At 43.4% G+C, this 19,913-nt stretch overlaps 1 protein-coding gene across 3 annotated transcripts in view; it reads left to right on the top strand.

Moving 5' to 3' along the window:
- The window catches only part of WAPL (WAPL cohesin release factor), a 326,703-nt gene that overhangs the window by 69,088 nt on the left and 237,702 nt on the right, over positions 1-19,913 (top strand). For all 3 annotated transcript variants that reach the window (XM_053692042.1, XM_053692040.1, XM_053692041.1), the window contains one exon: positions 3,952-4,101. In XM_053692042.1, the coding sequence (XP_053548017.1) occupies positions 3,952-4,101 (150 nt within the window). The remainder of the gene's footprint in view (positions 1-3,951; positions 4,102-19,913) is intronic.

Genomic DNA, 19,913 nt, shown 5'->3' with positions numbered 1-19,913 from the left:
GACCGACCTGACCAGAAAATATCTACCTCAGCAAGTCCTGTGGTCCCCTGAGTGCGAGGAGGCCTTCCAACAACTGAAAACAGCATTAGTCTGTGCCCCTATCCCGGCTGCTCCTGACCCCTCTAAATGTTTTTTTGTCCACACAGATGCCTCCTTGTTCGGGTTGGGAGCAGTCCTAAGCCAGGTGGATGAGAAGGGCCGCGAGCACCCCGTAGCCCAAATAACCCGAAAACTACTGCCTAGGGAGGTGGCCTATGCAGCAGTAGAGGAGTGCTTGGTGCTGGTGTGGGCTGTCAAGAAATTACAACCCTATTTGTATGGAAGATAATTTACGGTGCTCACGGACCACAACCCCCTGGTATGGCCCAATAGGGTTTCATAAGACAATGGACGCTTGTTGCTGTGGAGCTTAGCCTTGCAGCCCTTCAAATTCACCATTCAGTATCGACCAGGAAAGAATAACGGCAATGCAGATGGCCTCTCCCGGCAAACTGAATTTTAGTAACCTTACCGGACAGCCCCAAACCGACCCGTCAGGATCTAGCCGGCTCTGCCGGACTATATGTCAGGGGGGGAACATTGTCATGGAACAGCAGCCTATACCAGCCTAGAGGATTGATCCAGTGGTCTAACTCTGGGCAGGCTGTGCCGCTGGTCCTTCCTTTTCCCCTCTACCCTGCCATCAGAGGGTCATGACTGTTTTGGATACCAGGCTGCAAGGATGATCCCTTCACCAGTTGGATTATGTTTTTCACCAGTTCCCATTGTTTGTTGCCGTAATTGAACTTTACCCTGAAAGAGTTTATTGCTACCCCGCTTTACCCCCTTTCCGCCTGGCCGAGACCCAGCCCAGAGTCTTATGGAACTATTCGCCGACTGGGACCGCCAGATTCCCGCTGGACTTTAACCTTGGTCACTCCGAAAGGCCCTTGTTCCACTCTTTTGAGGGCTTAACATACAGTTGATGGGCATGGTGTGGGGTGAATACTAAGAGGGATCTCCCTCAGGAACCTGGGGTTTTTGACACCCTCACCCTGGACTGTTCCTGAGTACCTTTACCAGGCTGCCGCTCCTGCCCCCAGTAACTTCTTGAACTGTGATATCTGGGGACCAGGAGCTCTCCAATGACACCCTGGAATAGCCGCTACTCCCTCTGGATCAACCCGAAACAGCGATCTATCCATTGCAGGGATCTCTATGGTCTATGGCCCTTTATGAAGTTGCCAGACTGTCTGGAGGGCGACTTTCTCTAATGATATTAGGCTTTTATCAGATGGCAATTGAGTATAAATACTGTGAGTTTGAATAAAACAGTTCTTGTTTAGACTTAAAGGGACAGTCTAGGCCAAAATAAACTTTCATGATTCAGATAGAGCATGTAATTTTAAACAATTTTCCAATTTACTTTTATCACCAATTTTGCTTTGTTCTCTTGGTATTCTTAGTTGAAAGCTTAACCTAGGAGGTTCATATGCTAATTTCTTAGACCTTGAAGGCCACCTCCTTTTCAGAATGCATTTTAAGTTTTTCACCACTAGAGGGTGTTAGTTCACGTATTTCATATAGATAACACTGTGCTTGTGCACGTGAAGTTATCTGGGAGCAGACACTGATTGGCTAAACTGCAAGTCTGTCAAAAGAACTGAAATAAAGGGTCAGTTTGCAGAGGCTTAGTTACAAGATAATCACAGAGGTCAAAAGTATATTTAGTATATCTGTTGGGTATGCAAAACTGGGGAATGGATAATAAAGGGATTATCTTTTAAAACAATAAAAATGCTCGTGTAGACTGTCCTTTATACTAGTCTTGTCTGGTTATTAGGGTGAACTACTTGCTAAAATCACTTACAGCTCTACAGGTTCTAGGGTTGGAAATCTCTTGGCGGAGATACCCAGTCGGGGTATCCAGAGTCCATCACATTATTTTTATAGGAAGGAGAAGAGATGCGTAAAAAACATTATGCTGTAATAAATTGGGGACGACAAATCTGTTTAAAATTTAGGAGCCAGAAATATTTTTAGGAGCCAGACAATGGTATTTATGTATAGCTATATGGAGAATAACTAAAGTTAGGAGCCAGGGGTAAAATGTTACGAGCCAGTGGCCCTTTCGTAATTCATTAGATCGTATTTTGCATTACTTACTCTAGCTAACTATGTGCTTACATACGAAGAGAGAAGCGCTCTATCAAGAACGAACAGCTCCTCAATAGCTGGTTCTATGGCAAGTTACCACCTAGGAGCAGCCTCTTTTAGCCCAGTTGTGCTTTTCACAGAGTAATACTTTCCTGAAGTAAATCGGTCTGATCCCACCGAGTAAGGATAGTCCAGCCCCGAAATACCAGGCAATTCTCCTTAGAACAAGGAACATGACAACCCCAGACAATCATTTTGGCCTTCTATGAGCCTCGTCAATGAGGTGCAGCAATATTCCTCTAAGCACACTGGACAAGGAGTCAACGTCTGGATTCCCCCATCACCCTTAGGGAAACCTCCCCAGGGTCATAAAAAATTGCATACAAAGAGAGAAGCGCTCTACCAGGAACGAACAGCTCAGTAGCTTGTTCTACGGCGAGTTACCACGTAGGAGCAGCCTTTTTTAGCCCAGTTGTGCTTTTCACAGAGGAATACTTTACTGAAGTATATCAGTCTGCGTTTAACCTCTTTGTGGGGTTTAAAGTCCTGCACTTGAGTTGCAAAGCATGGCAGCTTCTGAGCAGGAAACGACTCTGGAGTCTGCAGGTACACACAACTGTATTTCCTAATTTGCTCACTAGCAGTTTCTTGCCAGAGAACTGCATAACTTGTGGCTCCCAAGCCCCAAGGAATAACATGCTGTGATCTACGGTGTCATTGCAGAAAATGCAACATGTCTGTAGAAAGAATGAGAAACATGCAGGGACTGTTAGCTCTTTTGCATTTGTAGCACTGCTTTTCATCAGGCTATTAAATTCAAATGGTGCTGTGCTCTGGCTGCACTGTGTAAGGTTTCCATAAGACAGTGCAACCAGAGCAATGCACTGTTTGAAGAGAACAGTCAAATATGGAGCAAGGCTAGCTCTCGTGGATTTTTTTTTTAACCCTGCCCCTATTATTTTCTGCTCTTCAAAGCGGTCTCTTATTTTTTTTTTTTTATAAAGCACTAGTAAGGATATATGATCTTCAGGAATCCAGAAGTTAAAGTCCTTGGAAGAAAAGGAAACTAACTTCCAAGTACTTTAACTTCTGAATTCCTGAAGATCCAATATCCTTACCAGTGCTTTATCACATTTTTTCTTTTTTGGTTATATTTTTATTTGTGATATTACAAGTTAACACTTCTTTTTATTTTTCCTTTCTTTTTATTTTTTCTCTGCAGCTAATTTGCAATGAGATTCCTAACTGCTGCGATATATTATATAACTTTTTAAATTTGCTTCGTTCTCCAGTTAACGCATTGCAATTGAGATGGTGCTTTAATGCAATTGCCTAATATAAATTGAATTTCATTTCAAAATGACCTGCAGAAAATCTTTTACTAAAAAAAAAAAAATCTTTGTAGAAAGTGAAAAACGTTCTTCTCCTGGGCCCCTGAGTTAGACTTCAACCACTCAAAGGTTGACAGATAAACTGATTTAATTAGGACCATTATTGAAAAAAGTGCTCCAGCGAATAAGAGGATGTTATTTGAGCATTAGGATGTCGATTGGATTGTGTTACACAATAAAATGCTTATGTTATCAGTGATCTCTTATTCTTGCTGGAGTTTGCTTTTAAAACTATTTGATCAGTTTTCTTATGATTCATTTTCAGTTTTTATAATGTATACCCAGAAGTTTAAAATGTTTTGTTGCTAGGTAACTCAATAAACTTAATGGTTTAAGGGCATATTGTATATAAAATCAGTACAGTCTGACATTTTTGCAAAAAAAAAAAAATATTGTACATTGTTAAATATTTGTTTTTACGCAGGCAAAACCACCTGAGGCACCTTGTCCAAAAGATGATGGCGTGTTCAAGGCTCCTGCTCCTCCCCCTAGAGTGATCAAAACTGTCACTATCCCGACACAGCCCTATCAAGATATCGTAACCGCACTCAAATGCAGGAAGGAGCACAAAGAAGTGAGTGCACAACTTAGACCCTTGGCTGCTAGACGGCTGCTGCAATTGGCTGTTATCTTTCTTGTAGCCAAAGGGTTAAACGTTTCATTTGCACTTAAAGGGAAAGCCTATTCAAAATTAAACTTGCATGATTCAGATAGTGCATGCAATTTTAAACAACTTTCCATTTACTTTTTTCATCAAATTTGCTTTGTTCTTTTGGTATTCTTTGTTGAAAACTAAAACTAATATCTAAGCCCTTGAAGGCTGCCTCTTATCTCAGTGTATTTTGACATATTTCACAGCTAGGCAACGCTGGTTCATGTGTGCCATATAGATATTGTTGTGTTCAATCCCGTGGAGTTCTTTATGATTTAGCACTACTGAAACAAGGGGGCAGTCTGCAGAGGCTTAGATTCAAGGTAATCACAAGGTAAAAAGTATATTAATATAACAGTGTTATGCAAAACTGGGCAATGGGTAATAAAGGGATTATCTATCTTTTTAAACAATAAGAATTCTGGAATAGACTGTCCCTTTAAATTTTGATGGCTTGTAGAGATACCTCTTTAACTAATCTTCCCTATTTAAAAGGCACATTTTGGAATTTCCACTCATTAAAGTCTGAAGCGATATACTCTGACCTGCAGAAAAGGAAATGCTCAACTACTTGTATTTTAAATGGATATTAAAGGATTACTGTGAAAAGATTTTTTGTATGTACAACGATGATATAAAAACATTTTTTAATATGAAAGTAACAAAATGCACTTACATTCAATGTGAAACGATCCGTTTATCATATTAAAAAATGTTTTTATATTTTTCGTCATGACGTAATGAACGACAACCCACTAATATGGGCTGTGCAATCGTTCATTGCTTCCTTCAATCAGCGGCCGTCTAGTTGCATATCATTAATATGCAATTGTCTGCTTGCGCATTACGCCCTTGAGCTCACGCATCTGCTTTTGAAGCCTATATTATCCAGGCATAGACGTCTTTAATGACGTTCCGCAAGTCTGCGCATTGCGGCTAGGTGCCGCCATATTCCAACCTCGGTTCTCCGTCCGGATTGCACACCCAGCAACAGTACCCACTGAGTGGGTTTGGAAAATATTAAAAAAATTAAATATAATAGCGGCAAAAAGGTAAATATTTGAAAATTAGAGTGATTTGAAAAGTGTATTTTTTCAGATCTTTTAATTGATTTATGCTAAGTTTATTTTTGGTTACAGTGTCCCTTTAAGCATTAAATACATGCCAGACATAAGGTTGTAGTCAAAGCAAAGATTAGTTTTTTCTCTTGTAAGATGTATCGAGTCCACGGATTCATCCTTTACTTGTGGGATATTCTCCTTCCAACAGGAAGTGGCAAAGAGAGCACACAGCAGAGCTGTCCATATAGCTCCCCCTCTAGCTCCACCCCCCAGTCATTCTCTTTGCCGGCTCTAAGCAATCGGAAGGGTAAAGTGAATGTGGTGTTAGAATTGTAGTTTTTATTTTCTACAAGCAAAAGTTTATTTTAAATGGTACCGGTGTGTACTATTTACTCTCTAGCAGAAAGGGGATGAAGATGATTTTAGCATGTTGTAACTAAAATCCACTGCTGTTCCCACACAGGACTGAGGAGTACAAGAGAACTTCACTTGGGGGGAACGGTTTGCAGGTTAGGCTGCAATAAGGTATGTTCAGTCATTTATTTCTAGACAAGACTGTGATAATGCTAGAAAAGACTGATAATATCCCCATGAGGGAAGGGTAAGCTGTATTCAGAGACTAAGTATGGAATTTCAAGCTTACATAACAGGGCTAGTTTATGCTGGTTGACACTACTTCAGGGCAAACGGTTTTTATTGAAATTATCGTTTTTTGAGACACTTTGAAGGTTCCTTTGGGTTTCTTTCAGGGGTTATTACCCACAGGGCTCTTACTAAAACACTTGGGAGTGTTTCTTTAGGCCTCACAAGCACCGTAGTGAGGTGGGAGGGGCCTAATTTCGCGCCTCAGATGCACAGTTATTTCTCTTGTTAAGTGTGTTCAGTCCACGGGTCATCCATTACTTATGGGATATATTCTCCTTCCCAACAGGAAGTTGCAAGAGGATCACCCAAGCAGAGCTGCTATATAGCTCCTCCCCTCACATGTCATATCCAGTCATTCTCTTGCAACCCTCAACAAAGAAGGTCGCGAGAGGAGCTGGAGTTTTTACTTAATTATTCTTCAATCAAAAGTTTATTTTAAATGGCAACGGAGTGTGCTGTTTTTCTATCTCAGGCAGTATTTGGAAGAAGAAACTGCCTGCGTTTTCTATGATCTTAGCAGGCGTAACTAAGATCCACTGGCTGTTCTCGACATTCTGAGGAGTGGGGTAACTTCAGAAAATGGGAATAGCATGCGGGGTCTCCTGCAAATGAGGTATGTGCAGTACAATATTTCTCCAACATAGGTGTGTCCGGTCCACGGCGTCATCCTTACTTGTGGGATATTCTCTTCCCCAACAGGAAATGGCAAAGAGCCCAGCAAAGCTGGTCACATGATCCCTCCTAGGCTCCGCCTTCCCCAGTCATTCTCTTTGCCGTTGTACAGGCAACATCTCCACGGAGATGGCTTAGAGTTTTTTAGTGTTTAACTGTAGTTTTTATTATTCAATCAAGAGTTTGTTATTTTAAAATAGTGCTGGTATGTACTATTTACTCTGAAACAGAAAAGAGATGAAGATTTCTGTTTGTAAGAGGAAAATGATTTTAGCAACCGTTACTAAAATCGATGGCTGTTCCACACAGGACTGTTGAGAGGAATTAACTTCAGTTGGGGGAACAGTGAGCAGACTTTTGCTGCTTGAGGTATGACACATTCTAACAAGACGATGTAATGCTGGAAGCTGTCATTTTCCCTATGGAATCCGGTAAGCCATTTTTATTACAGAAAGAAAAAAAGGGCTTCACAAGGGCTTTCTAAGACTGTAGACATTTTCTGGGCTAAATCGATTTATATTTTATACTCCATAGCCTTGAGGAATTATTTTAATCTTGGGAATTATGTAAAATAACCGGCAGGCACTGTATTGGACACCTTATTCTCTAGGGACTTTCCCTAATCATAGGCAGAGTCTCATTTTCGCGCCTGTATTGCGCACTTGTTTTTGAGAAGCATGACATGCAGATGCATGTGTGAGGAGCTCTGATACATAGAAAAGACTTTTTGAAGGCGTCATTTGGTATCGTATTCCCCTTTGGGCTTGGTTGGGTCTCAGCAAAGCAGATACCAGGGACTGTAAAGGGGTTAAATATAAAAACGGCTCCGGTTCCGTTATTTTAAGGGTTAAAGCTTCCAAATTTGGTGTGCAATACTTTTAAGGCTTTAAGACACTGTGGTGAAATTTTGGTGAATTTTGAACAATTCCTTCATACTTTTTCGCAATTGCAGTAATAAAGTGTGTTCAGTTTAAAATTTAAAGTGACAGTAACGGTTTATTTTAAAACGTTTTTTGTACTTTGTTATCAAGTTTTTGCCTGTTTAACATGTCTGAACTACCAGATAGACTGTGTTCTGAATGTGGGGAAGCCAAGGTTCTGAATGTGGGGAAGCCAAGGTTCCTTCTCATTTAAATAGATGTGATTTATGTGACACAAAATTTAGAGAAAATGATGCCCAAGATGATTCCTCAAGTGAGGGGAGTAAGCATGGTACTGCATCATCCCCTCCTTCGTCTACACCAGTCTTGCCCACACAGGAGGCCCCTAGTACATCTAGCGCGCCAATACTCCTTACTATGCAACAATTAACGGCTGTAATGGATAATTCTATCAAAAACATTTTAGCCAAAATGCCCACTTATCAGCGAAAGCGCGACTGCTCTGTTTTAGAAAATACTGAAGAGCACGAGGACGCTGATGATATTGGTTCTGAAGGGCCCCTACACCAATCTGAGGGGGCCAGGGAGGTTTTGTCTGAGGGAGAAATTTCAGATTCAGGGAAAATTTCTCAACAAGCTGAACCTGATGTGATTACATTTAAATTTAAATTGGAACATCTCCGCGCTCTGCTTAAGGAGGTGTTATCCACTCTGGATGATTGTGAGAATTTGGTCATTCCAGAGAAACTATGTAAAATGGACAAGTTCCTAGAGGTCCCGGGGCCCCCCGAAGCTTTTCCTATACCCAAGCGGGTGGCGGACATTGTAAATAAAGAATGGGAAAGGCCCGGTATACCTTTTGTCCCTCCCCCCATATTTAAAAAATTGTTTCCTATGGTCGACCCCAGAAAGGACTTATGGCAGACAGTCCCCAAGGTCGAGGGGGCGGTTTCTACTCTAAACAAACGCACCACTATACCCATAGAAGATAGTTGTGCTTTCAAAGATCCTATGGATAAAAAATTAGAAGGTTTGCTTAAAAAGATGTTTGTTCAGCAAGGTTACCTTCTACAACCAATTTCATGCATTGTTCCTGTCACTACAGCCGCGTGTTTCTGGTTCGATGAGCTAGAAAAGGCGATCAATAATAATTCTTCTTCTTATGAGGAGATTATGGACAGAATTCGTGCTCTCAAATTGGCTAATTCTTTCACCCTAGACGCCACTTTGCAATTGGCTAGGTTAGCGGCGAAAAATTCTGGTTTTGCTATTGTGGCGCGCAGAGCGCTTTGGTTAAAATCTTGGTCAGCGGATGCGTCTTCCAAGAACAAATTGCTTAACATTCCTTTCAAGGGGAAAACGCTGTTTGGCCCTGACTTGAAAGAGATTATCTCTGATATCACTGGGGGCAAGGGCCACGCCCTTCCTCAGGATAGGTCTTTCAAGGCCAAAAATAAACCTAATTTTCGTCCCTTTCTCAGAAACGGACCAGCCCCAAGTGCTACGTCCTCTAAGCAAGAGGGTAATACTTCTCAAGCCAAGCCAGCCTGGAGACCAATGCAAGGCTGGAACAAAGGAAAGCAGGCCAAGAAACCTGCCACTGCTACCAAGACAGCATGAGATGTTGGCCCCCGATCCGGGACCGGATCTGGTGGGGGGCAGACTCTCTCTCTTCGCTCAGGCTTGGGCAAGAGATGTTCTGGATCCTTGGGCGCTAGAAATAGTCTCCCAAGGTTATCTTCTGGAATTCAAGGGGCTTCCCCCAAGGGGGAGGTTCCACAGGTCTCAATTGTCTTCAGACCACATAAAAAAACAGGCATTCTTACATTGTGTAGAAGACCTGTTAAAATTGGGAGTGATTCATCCTGTTCCATTAGGAGAACAAGGGATGGGGTTCTACTCCAATCTGTTCGTAGTTCCCAAAAAAGAGGGAACATTCAGACCAATCTTAGATCTCAAGATCCTAAACAAGTTTCTCAAGGTTCCATCGTTCAAAATGGAAACCATTCGAACTATTCTTCCTTCCATCCAGGAAGGTCAATTCATGACCACGGTGGATTTAAAGGATGCGTATCTACATATTCCTATCCACAAGGAACATCATCGGTTCCTAAGGTTCGCATTCCTGGACAAGCATTACCAGTTTGTGGCACTTCCGTTCGGATTAGCCACTGCTCCAAGGATTTTCACAAAGGTACTAGGGTCCCTTCTAGCGGTGCTAAGACCAAGGGGCATTGCAGTAGTACCTTACTTGGACGACATTCTGATTCAAGCGTCGTCCCTTCCTCTAGCAAAGGCTCACACGGACATTGTCCTGGCCTTTCTCAGATCTCACGGGTGGAAAGTGAACGCAGAAAAAAAGTTCTCTGTCTCCGTCAACAAGGGTTCCCTTCTTGGGAACAATAATAGACTCCTTAGAAATGAGGATTTTTCTGACAGAGGCCAGAAAATCAAAACTTCTGAACTCTTGTCAAATACTTCATTCTGTTCCTCTTCCTTCCATAGCGCAGTGCATGGAAGTAATAGGTTTGATGGTAGCGGCAATGGACATAGTTCCTTTTGCACGCATTCATCTAAGACCATTACAACTGTGCATGCTCAGTCAGTGGAATGGGGACTATACAGACTTGTCTCCGACGATACAAGTAAATCAGAGGACCAGAGATTCACTCCGTTGGTGGCTGTCCCTGGACAACCTGTCACAGGGGATGAGCTTCCGCAGACCAGAGTGGGTCATTGTCACGACCGACGCCAGTCTGGTGGGCTGGGGCGCGGTCTGGGGACCCCTGAAAGCTCAGGGTCTTTGGTCTCGGGAAGAATCTCTTCTACCGATAAATATTCTGGAACTGAGAGCGATACTCAATGCTCTCAAGGCTTGGCCTCAGCTAGCAAAGGCCAAGTTCATACGGTTTCAATCAGACAACATGACGACTGTTGCGTACATCAACCATCAGGGGGGAACAAGGAGTTCCCTGGCGATGGAAGAAGTGACCAAAATCATTCAATGGGCGGAGACTCACTCCTGCCACTTGTCTGCAATCCACATCCCAGGAGTGGAAAATTGGGAAGCGGATTTTCTGAGTCGTCAGACATTTCATCCGGGGGAGTGGGAACTCCATCCGGAAATCTTTGCCCAAATCACTCAATTGTGGGGCATTCCAGACATGGATCTGATGGCCTCTCGTCAGAACTTCAAGGTTCCTTGCTACGGGTCCAGATCCAGGGATCCCAAGGCGACTCTAGTAGATGCACTAGTAGCACCTTGGACCTTCAAACTAGCTTATGTATTCCCGCCGTTTCCTCTCATCCCCAGGCTGGTAGCCAGGATCAATCAGGAGAGAGCATCGGTGATCTTGATAGCTCCTGCGTGGCCACGCAGGACTTGGTATGCAGACCTGGTGAATATGTCATCGGCTCCACCATGGAAGCTACCTTTGAGACGAGACCTTCTTGTTCAAGGTCCGTTCGAACATCCGAATCTGGTCTCACTCCAACTGACTGCTTGGAGATTGAACGCTTGATCTTATCAAAGCGAGGGTTCTCAGATTCTGTCATTGATACTCTTGTTCAGGCCAGAAAGCCTGTAACTAGAAAAATTTACCACAAAATATGGAAAAAATATATCTGTTGGTGTGAATCTAAAGGATTCCCTTGGGACAAGGTAAAAATTCCTAAGATTCTATCCTTCCTTCAAGAAGGTTTGGAGAAAGGATTATCTGCTAGTTCCTTGAAGGGACAGATTTTTGCCTTGTCTGTGTTACTTCACAAAAAACTGGCAGCTGTGCCAGATGTTCAAGCTTTTGTTCAGGCTCTGGTTAGAATCAAGCCTGTTTACAAACCTTTGACTCCTCCTTGGAGTCTCAATTTAGTTCTTTCAGTTCTTCAGGGGGTTCCGTTTGAACCCTTACATTCCGTTGATATTAAGTTATTATCTTGGAAAGTTTTGTTTTTGGTTGCAATTTCTTCTGCTAGAAGAGTTTCAGAATTATCTGCTCTGCAGTGTTCTCCTCCTTATCTGGTGTTCCATGCAGATAAGGTGGTTTTACGTACTAAACCTGGTTTTCTTCCGAAAGTTGTTTCTAACAAAAACATTAACCAGGAGATAGTCGTGCCTTCTTTGTGTCCGAATCCAGTTTCAAAGAAGGAACGTTTGTTGCACAATTTGGATGTTGTTCGTGCTCTAAAATTCTATTTAGATGCTACAAAGGATTTTAGACAAACATCTTCCTTGTTTGTTGTTTATTCTGGTAAAAGGAGAGGTCAAAAAGCAACTTCTACCTCTCTCTCTTTTTGGCTTAAAAGCATCATCAGATTGGCTTACGAGACTGCCGGACGGCAGCCTCCTGAAAGAATCACAGCTCATTCCACTAGGGCTGTGGCTTCCACATGGGCCTTCAAGAACGAGGCTTCTGTTGATCAGATATGTAAGGCAGCGACTTGGTCTTCACTGCACACTTTTACTAAATTTTACAAATTTGATACTTTTGCTTCTTCTGAGGCTATTTTTGGGAGAAAGGTTTTGCAAGCCGTGGTGCCTTCCATCTAGGTGACCTGATTTGCTCCCTCCCTTCATCCGTGTCCTAAAGCTTTGGTATTGGTTCCCACAAGTAAGGATGACGCCGTGGACCGGACACACCTATGTTGGAGAAAACAGAATTTATGTTTACCTGATAAATTACTTTCTCCAACGGTGTGTCCGGTCCACGGCCCGCCCTGGTTTTTTAATCAGGTCTGATAATTTATTTTCTTTAACTACAGTCACCACGGTATCATATGGTTTCTCCTATGCAAATATTCCTCCTTTACGTCGGTCGAATGACTGGGGAAGGCGGAGCCTAGGAGGGATCATGTGACCAGCTTTGCTGGGCTCTTTGCCATTTCCTGTTGGGGAAGAGAATATCCCACAAGTAAGGATGACGCCGTGGACCGGACACACCGTTGGAGAAAGTAATTTATCAGGTAAACATAAATTCTGTTTTTCTGGGAATGGAATTGACTAAGAAAACACTGCTGTTACCCGTATGATGTAAGTACAGCCTTAAATGCAGTAGTAGTGACTGGTATCAGGCTGATAAATGTATGCACAGTAGAGTTATTTTCTAGGGACTAGAATTTGACTGAAAAAATACTGTTAATACTGATATAGTGTGTGAGCCTTAACTGCGGTAGAAGCGACTGGTAGCAGGCTTAGTAATAACTTTACACAGCATCTGAAATGTTGTTTTTTAAAACGTTTACTGGCATGTTAATCGTTTTGTGAGGTACTTTGGCTAACGTATATTTCTGCATAGAAACCGTTATATCAGGTCTCCCACTGTTGTAATAAGAGTGGGAGGGACCTTTTTTAGCGCCTTGTTGCGCAGTTAAAATTCTAGCACAGTCTTCCTGCTTCTTCCTCTTTGATCCAGGACGTCTCCAGAGAGCTCAGGGATCTTCAAAATTCGTTTTTGAGGGAGGTAATCAGTCACAGCAGACCTGTGACAGTGTGTTTTGACTGTGATAAAAGCGTTAAATCTTAATTTGATATCCGTTTTGGGTACTGAGGGGTTAATCATCCTTTTGCTAATGGGTGCAATCCTCTGCTAATTAATACATTTAAAGAATTGTTGACTATAACTGAACTAGTTCTTTGTTATTCAATTGTGTTTTTAAAAAAAAAAAAAAAAAAAGCGCTGCAGCGTTTTATATATTGCTTGTAAACTTATTGAAGTAATTTCCAAGCTTGCTAGCTTCATTGCTAGTCTGTTTAAACATGTCTGATACAGAGGAATCTGCTTGTTCATTATGTTTAAAAGCCGATGTGGAGCCCAATAGAAATATGTGTACCAATTGTATTGATATTACTTTGAATAAAAGTCAATCTGTACCGATAAAGAAATTATCACATGACAACGAGGGGGAAGTTATGCCGTCTACCTCTCCTCACGTGTCAGTACCTTCGTCTCCCGCTCGGGAGGTGCGTAAGATTGAGGCGCCAAGTACATCAAGGCCCTTACAAATCACTTTACATGATATGGCTAATGTTATGAAAGAAGTATTATACAATATGCCCGAGTTAAGAGGCAAGCGCGACAGCTCTGGGTTAAGGACAGAGCGCGCCGATGACACGAGAGCCATGTCTGATACTGCGTCACAATTTGCAGAACATGAGGACGGAGAGCTTCATTCTGTGGGTGACGGTTCTGATTCGAGGAGACCGGATTCAGAAATTTCAAATTTTAAATTTAAGCTTGAGAACCTCCGCGTGTTGCTAGGGGAGGTGTTAGCGGCTCTGAATGATTGTGACACGGTGGCAATCCCAGAGAAATTATGTAGGCTGGATAAATACTATGCAGTACCGGTGTGTACTGACGTTTTTCCTATACCAAAGAGGCTTACAGAGATTATTAGTGGGATAGACCCGGTGTGCCTTTTTCCCCTCCTCCGATATTTAGAAAAATGTTCCCTATAGACGCCACCACACGAGACTTATGGCAGACGGTCCCTAAGGTGGAGGGAGCAGTTTCTACTTTAGCCAAGCGTACCACTATCCCGGTGGAGGATAGCTGTGCTTTCTCAGATCCAATGGATAAAAAATTAGAGGGTTACCTTAAGAAAATGTTTGTTCAACAAGGTTTTATATTACAGCCTCTTGCATGCATTGCGCCTGTCACTGCTGCAGCGGCATTCTGGTTTGAGTCTCTGGAAGAGGCGATTCGCACAGCACCATTGGATGAATCTTTGAGCAAGATTAGAACCCTTAAGCTGGCTAATGCGTTTGTTTCGGATGCCGTAGTGCATTTAACCAAACTTACGGCTAAGAATTCCGGATTCGCCATACAGACGCGCAGAGCGCTATGGCTTAAATCCTGGTCAGCAGATGTAACTTCTAAGTCTAAGCTACTAAACATTCCTTTCAAAGGGCAGACCTTATTCGGGCCCGGCTTGAAGGAAATTATTGCTGACATTACTGGAGGTAAGGGCCACACCCTTCCTCAGGACAGGGCCAAATCAAAGGCCAAACAGTCTAATTTTCGTGCCTTTCGTAATTTCAAGGCAGGAGCAGCATCAACTTCCTCCGCTCCAAAACAGGAAGGAACTACTGCTCGTTACAGACAGGGTTGGAAAGGCAACCAGTCATGGAACAAGGGCAAGCAGGCCAGAAAGCCTACTTCCGCCCCTAAGACAGCATGAAGACAGGGCCCCCTTTCCGGAGACGGATCTAGTGGGGGGCAGACTTTCTCTCTTCGCCCAGGCTTGGGCAAGAGATGTACAGGATCCCTGGACGTTGGAGATTATATCTCAGGGATACCTTCTGGATTTCAAAACTTCTCCACAAGGGAGGTTTCATCTGTCAAGGTTATCAACAAACAAATCAACAAATTCCTAAGGGTTCCGTCGTTCAAGATGGAAACCATTCGGACCATCCTACCCATGATCCAAGAGGGTCAATATATGACCACAGTGGACTTAAAGGATGCCTACCTTCACATACCGATTCACAAAGATCATTATCGGTACCTGAGGTTTGCCTTTCTAGACAGGCATTACCAGTTTGTAGCTCTTCCCTTCGTGTTAGCTACGGCCCCGAGAATTTTTACAAAGGTTCTGGGCTCACTTCTGGCGGTACTAAGACCACGAGGCATAGCGGTGGCTCAGTACCTAGAAGACATTCTGATACAAGCGTCAAGTTTTCAAAATGCAAAGTCTCATACAGAGATAGTTTTAGCATTTCTGAGGTCGCATAGGTGGAAAGTGAACGTGGAGAAGAGTTCTCTGTTACCACTTACAAGGGTCCCTTTTCTAGGGACTCTTATAGATTCTGTAGAGATGAAGATTTACCTGACGGAGTCCAGGTTATCAAAGATTCTCAATGCTTGCCGTGTCCTTCACTCCATTCCAAGCCCATCAGTAGCTCAGTGCATGGAAGTAATCGGCTTAATGGTCGCGGCAATGGACATAGTGCCATTTGCGCGCCTACATCTCAGATCGCTGCAACTATGCATGCTAAGTCAATGGAACGGGGATTACTCAGATCTGTCCCCTTTGCTAAATCTGGACCAGGAGACCAGATATTCTCTTCTCTGGTGGTTGTCACGGGTTCATCTGTCCAAAGGAATGACTTTTCGCAGACCAGATTGGACGATTGTAACAACAGATGCCAGCCTACTAGGCTGGGGAGCAGTCTGGAACTCCCTGAAGGCTCAGGGATCGTGGACTCAGGAGGAGAGACTCCTCCCGATAAACATTCTAGAATTAAGAGCAATATTCAATGCTCTTCTAACTTGGCCTCAGTTAGCAACACTGAGGTTCATCAGATTTCTGTCGGACAACATCACGACTGTGGCTTACATCAATCATCAAGGGGGAACCAGGAGTTCCCTAGCGATGTTGGAAGTCTCGAAGATAATTCGCTGGGCAGAGTCTCACTCTTGCCACCTGTCAGCGATCTACATCCCAGGCGTGGAGAACTGGGAGGCGGATTTTCTAAGTCGACAGACCTTTCATCCGGGGGAGTGGCAACTTCACCCGGAGGTATTTGCTCAACTGATTCGTCGTTGGGGCAAACCGGATCTGGATCTCATGGCATCTCGCCAGAACGCCAAGCTTCCTTGTTACGGATCCAGGTCCAGGGACCCGGGTGCGGTGCTGGTAGATGCACTAGCAGCCCCTTGGGTTTTCAACATGGCTTATGTGTTTCCACCTTTTCCGTTGCTGCCTCGACTGATTGCCAGGGTCAAACAGGAGAGAGCATCAGTGATTCTGATAGCGCCTGCGTGGCCACGCAGGACCTGGTATGCAGACCTAGTGGACATGTCGTCCTGTCCACCATGGTCTCTACCCCTGAGGCAGGACCTTCTAATCCAGGGTCCTTTCAACCATCCAAATCTTCTTTCTCTGAGGCTGACTGCTTGGAAATTGAACGCTTGATTCTATCAAAGCGTGGGTTTTCGGATTCGGTTATTGATACATTAATACAGGCTCGGAAACCTGTTACCAGAAAAATTTACCACAAGATATGGCGTAAATATTTATATTGGTGTGAATCCAAGAGTTACTCATGGAGTAAGGTTAGGATTCCTAGGATTTTGTCTTTTCTACAAGAGGGTTTAGAAAAGGGCTTATCCGCTAGTTCGCTAAAGGGACAGATTTCTGCTCTGTCTATTCTTCTACACAAGCGTCTGGCAGAGAATCCAGACGTCCAGGCTTTTTGTCAGGCTTTGGCTAGGATTAAGCCTGTGTTTAAAGCTGTTGCTCCTCCGTGGAGCTTAAACTTGGTTCTTAAAGTTCTTCAGGGTGTTCCCGTTTGAACCCCTTCATTCCATTGATATTAAGCTTTTATTTTGGAAAGTTCTGTTTTTGATGGCTATTTCCTCGGCTCGAAGAGTCTCTGAGTTATCTGCCTTACATTGTGATTCTCCTTATCTGATCTTTCATTCAGACAAGGTAGTCCTGCGTACTAAACCTGGGTTTTTACCTAAGGTTGTTTCTAACAGGAATATCAATCAAGAGATTGTTGTTCCATCGTTATGTCCTAATCCTTCTTCAAAGAATTAACGTCTACTTACAGGCAACTAAAGATTTTTGACAAACTTCTTCTCTGTTTGTCGTTTACTCTGGACAGAGGAGAGGTCAAAAGGCTTTGGCTACCTCTCTCTCTTTTTGGCTTCGTAGCATAATACGCTTAGCCTATGAGACTGCTGGACAGCAGCCTCCTGAAAGAATTACAGCTCATTCCACTAGAGCTGTGGCTTCCACCTGGGCCTTTAAGAATGAGGCCTCTGTTGAACAGATTTGCAAGGCTGCAACTTGGTCTTCACTTCATACTTTTTCCGAATTTTACAAATTTGACACTTTTGCTTCTTCGGAAGCTGTTTTTGGGAGAAAGGTTCTACAGGCAGTGGTTCCTTCTGTTTAATGTTCCTGCCTTGTCCCTCCCATCATCCGTGTACTTTAGCTTTGGTATTGGTATCCCATAAGTAATGGATGACCCGTGGACTGAACACACTTAACAAGAGAAAACATAATTTATGCTTACCTGATAAATTTATTTCTCTTGTAGTGTGTTCAGTCCACGGCCCGCCCTGTCTTTTTGAGGCAGGTTCTAAATTTTAAATTATAACTCCAGTCACCACTGCACTCTATAGTTTCTCCTTTCTCATCTTGTTTTCGGTCGAATGACTGGATATGACATGTGAGGGGAGGAGCTATATAGCAGCTCTGCTTGGGTGATCCTCTTGCAACTTCCTGTTGGGAAGGAGAATATATCCCATAAGTAATGGATGACCCGTGGACTGAACACACTACAAGAGAAATAAATTTATCAGGTAAGCATAAATTATGTTTTTGACTAGAAGTTCAGGCTGCTTCACATGGAGGGTCCTGCTGCAGTTTGAGGGCCTATAAGAAGCTTTTTCCCCACAAATCTGGTCCTAAGGGTGCAGGTAGGGCCACAGCAGAGCTGTGGCAAGGTGCTGAAGTTTCTTTAACCGTTTTTTTTTTTTTACTACTGTTGATCCGGTTTGGGCATTAAGGGGTTAATCATTTATATTGCTAGTGGTGCAATCTTACTAATGCTTTAGGTACATACTGTAAAAATTTCGAAAAGTTTGCTGCATTTTTTCACTGTTTTTGCAACATTGTGTGCATTTTTTATTTCTTAAAGGCACAGTACCGTTTTATTCAAAGTGTGTTTTTACTTGATTAAAGTGATTTCCAAGCCTGTTTATATTACTACTAGTCTGTTAAACATGTCTGACACCAAGGAAAGTCCTTGTTCAATGTGTTTAGAAGCCATGGTGGAACCCCCTCTCAGAATGTGTCCCACTTGTACTGATATGTCTATACACTTTAAAGAACATATTGTTGCACTTAAAAATGTGGCCCAAGATGATTCTCAGACAGAAGGTAACGAGGTTAGCCCGTCAACCTCTCCCCAAGTGGCACAACCAGTTACGCCTGCTCAAGCGACGCCTAGCACCTCTAGTGCGTCTAACTCTTTTACCACTTGGCGGCAGTTATGAATAATACCCTCTCAGTGTTCTTATCTAAACTGCCCGTGATAGCTCTGTTTTAAGAACAGATAATGAGCATTCTGACGCTTTAGTAGCCGTATCCGATATACCCTCACAACACTCTGAAGTGGGGGCGAGGGATGTGCTGTCTGAGGGAGAAATTTCTGATTCAGGAAAGGTTTCTCCTCAGACAGATTCAGATACGTTGGCTTTTAAATTTAAACTAGAACACCTCCGCTTATTGCTCAGGGGAGGTATTAGTTACTCTGGATGACTGCGACCCTATGGTGGTTCCAGAGAAATTGTGTAAAATGGACAAGTACCTAGAAGTTCCTGTTTACACTGATGTGTTCCCGGTCCCTAAGAGGATTGCGGATATCGTTACTACGGAGTGGGATAAACCAGGTATTCCCTTCGTTCCCCCTCCTGTTTTTAAGAAAATGTTCCCCATATCTAATCCCATACGGGACTCGTGGCAGACGGTCCCTAAGGTGGAGGGGGCTGTTTCTTCACTTGCTAAACGCACAACTATACCTATAGAAGACAGTTGTGCTTTCAAAGACCCTATGGATAAAAAATTAGAGGGTTTACTTAAGAAAATTTTTGTTCAACAAGGTTTTCTTCTCCAACCTATTGCATGCATTGTTCCTGTAACCATTGCAGTTGCTTTCTAGTTCGAGGCGCTGGAAGATGCGCTCCAGACGGAGACCTCATATGAGGACATTATGGACAGAATTAAGGCTCTTAAGCTTGCTAATTCTTTTATCACAGATGCCGCTTTCCAACTAGCTAAGTTAGCGGCAAAAAATGCAGGTTTCGCCATTTTGGCGCGCAAGGCGCTATGGCTAAAGTCCTGGTCAGCCGATGTGTCGTCAAAATCCAAACTATTGAACATCCCTTTCAAAGGAAAGACTCTCTTCGGGCCTGAATTGAAAGAGATTATTTCAGAAATCACTGGGGTAAAAGGCCATGCTCTCCCCCAGGACAAGTCCTTCAAGACGAAGAACAAACAAAATAATTTTCGTTCCTTTCGGAATTTCAGGAGCGGTCTCGCTTCATCCTCCCCTGCTGCAAAGCAAGAGGGTAACACTTCACAACCCAGGGCAGCCTGGAAACCTTACCAGGGCTGGAACAAGGGTAAACGGCCAAGAAGCCTGCAGCTGCCTCCAAGACAGCATGATGGGGTAGCCCCAGATCCGGGACCGGATCTAGTAGGGGCAGACTCTCTCTCTTCGCTCAGGCCTGGGCAAGAGATGTACATGATCCCTGGGCCTTAGAGATTGTATCCCAGGGATATCTTCTAGAATTCAAGGACTCCCCTCCAAGGGGAAGGTTCCACATTTCTCGTCTGTCTTCAGACCAGACAAAGAAAGAGGCGTTCTTACGCTGTGTAGAAGACCTACATACAATGGGAGAGATCCACCCAGTTCCAATTGCGGAACAAGGGCTGGGTTTTTACTCAAACCTGTTTGTGGTTCCAA

The sequence above is a fragment of the Bombina bombina genome, chromosome 9 (assembly GCF_027579735.1).
Source record: "Bombina bombina isolate aBomBom1 chromosome 9, aBomBom1.pri, whole genome shotgun sequence".
NCBI lineage: Eukaryota > Metazoa > Chordata > Amphibia > Anura > Bombinatoridae > Bombina > Bombina bombina.
This window is presented reverse-complemented; position numbering and strand designations above follow the sequence as displayed.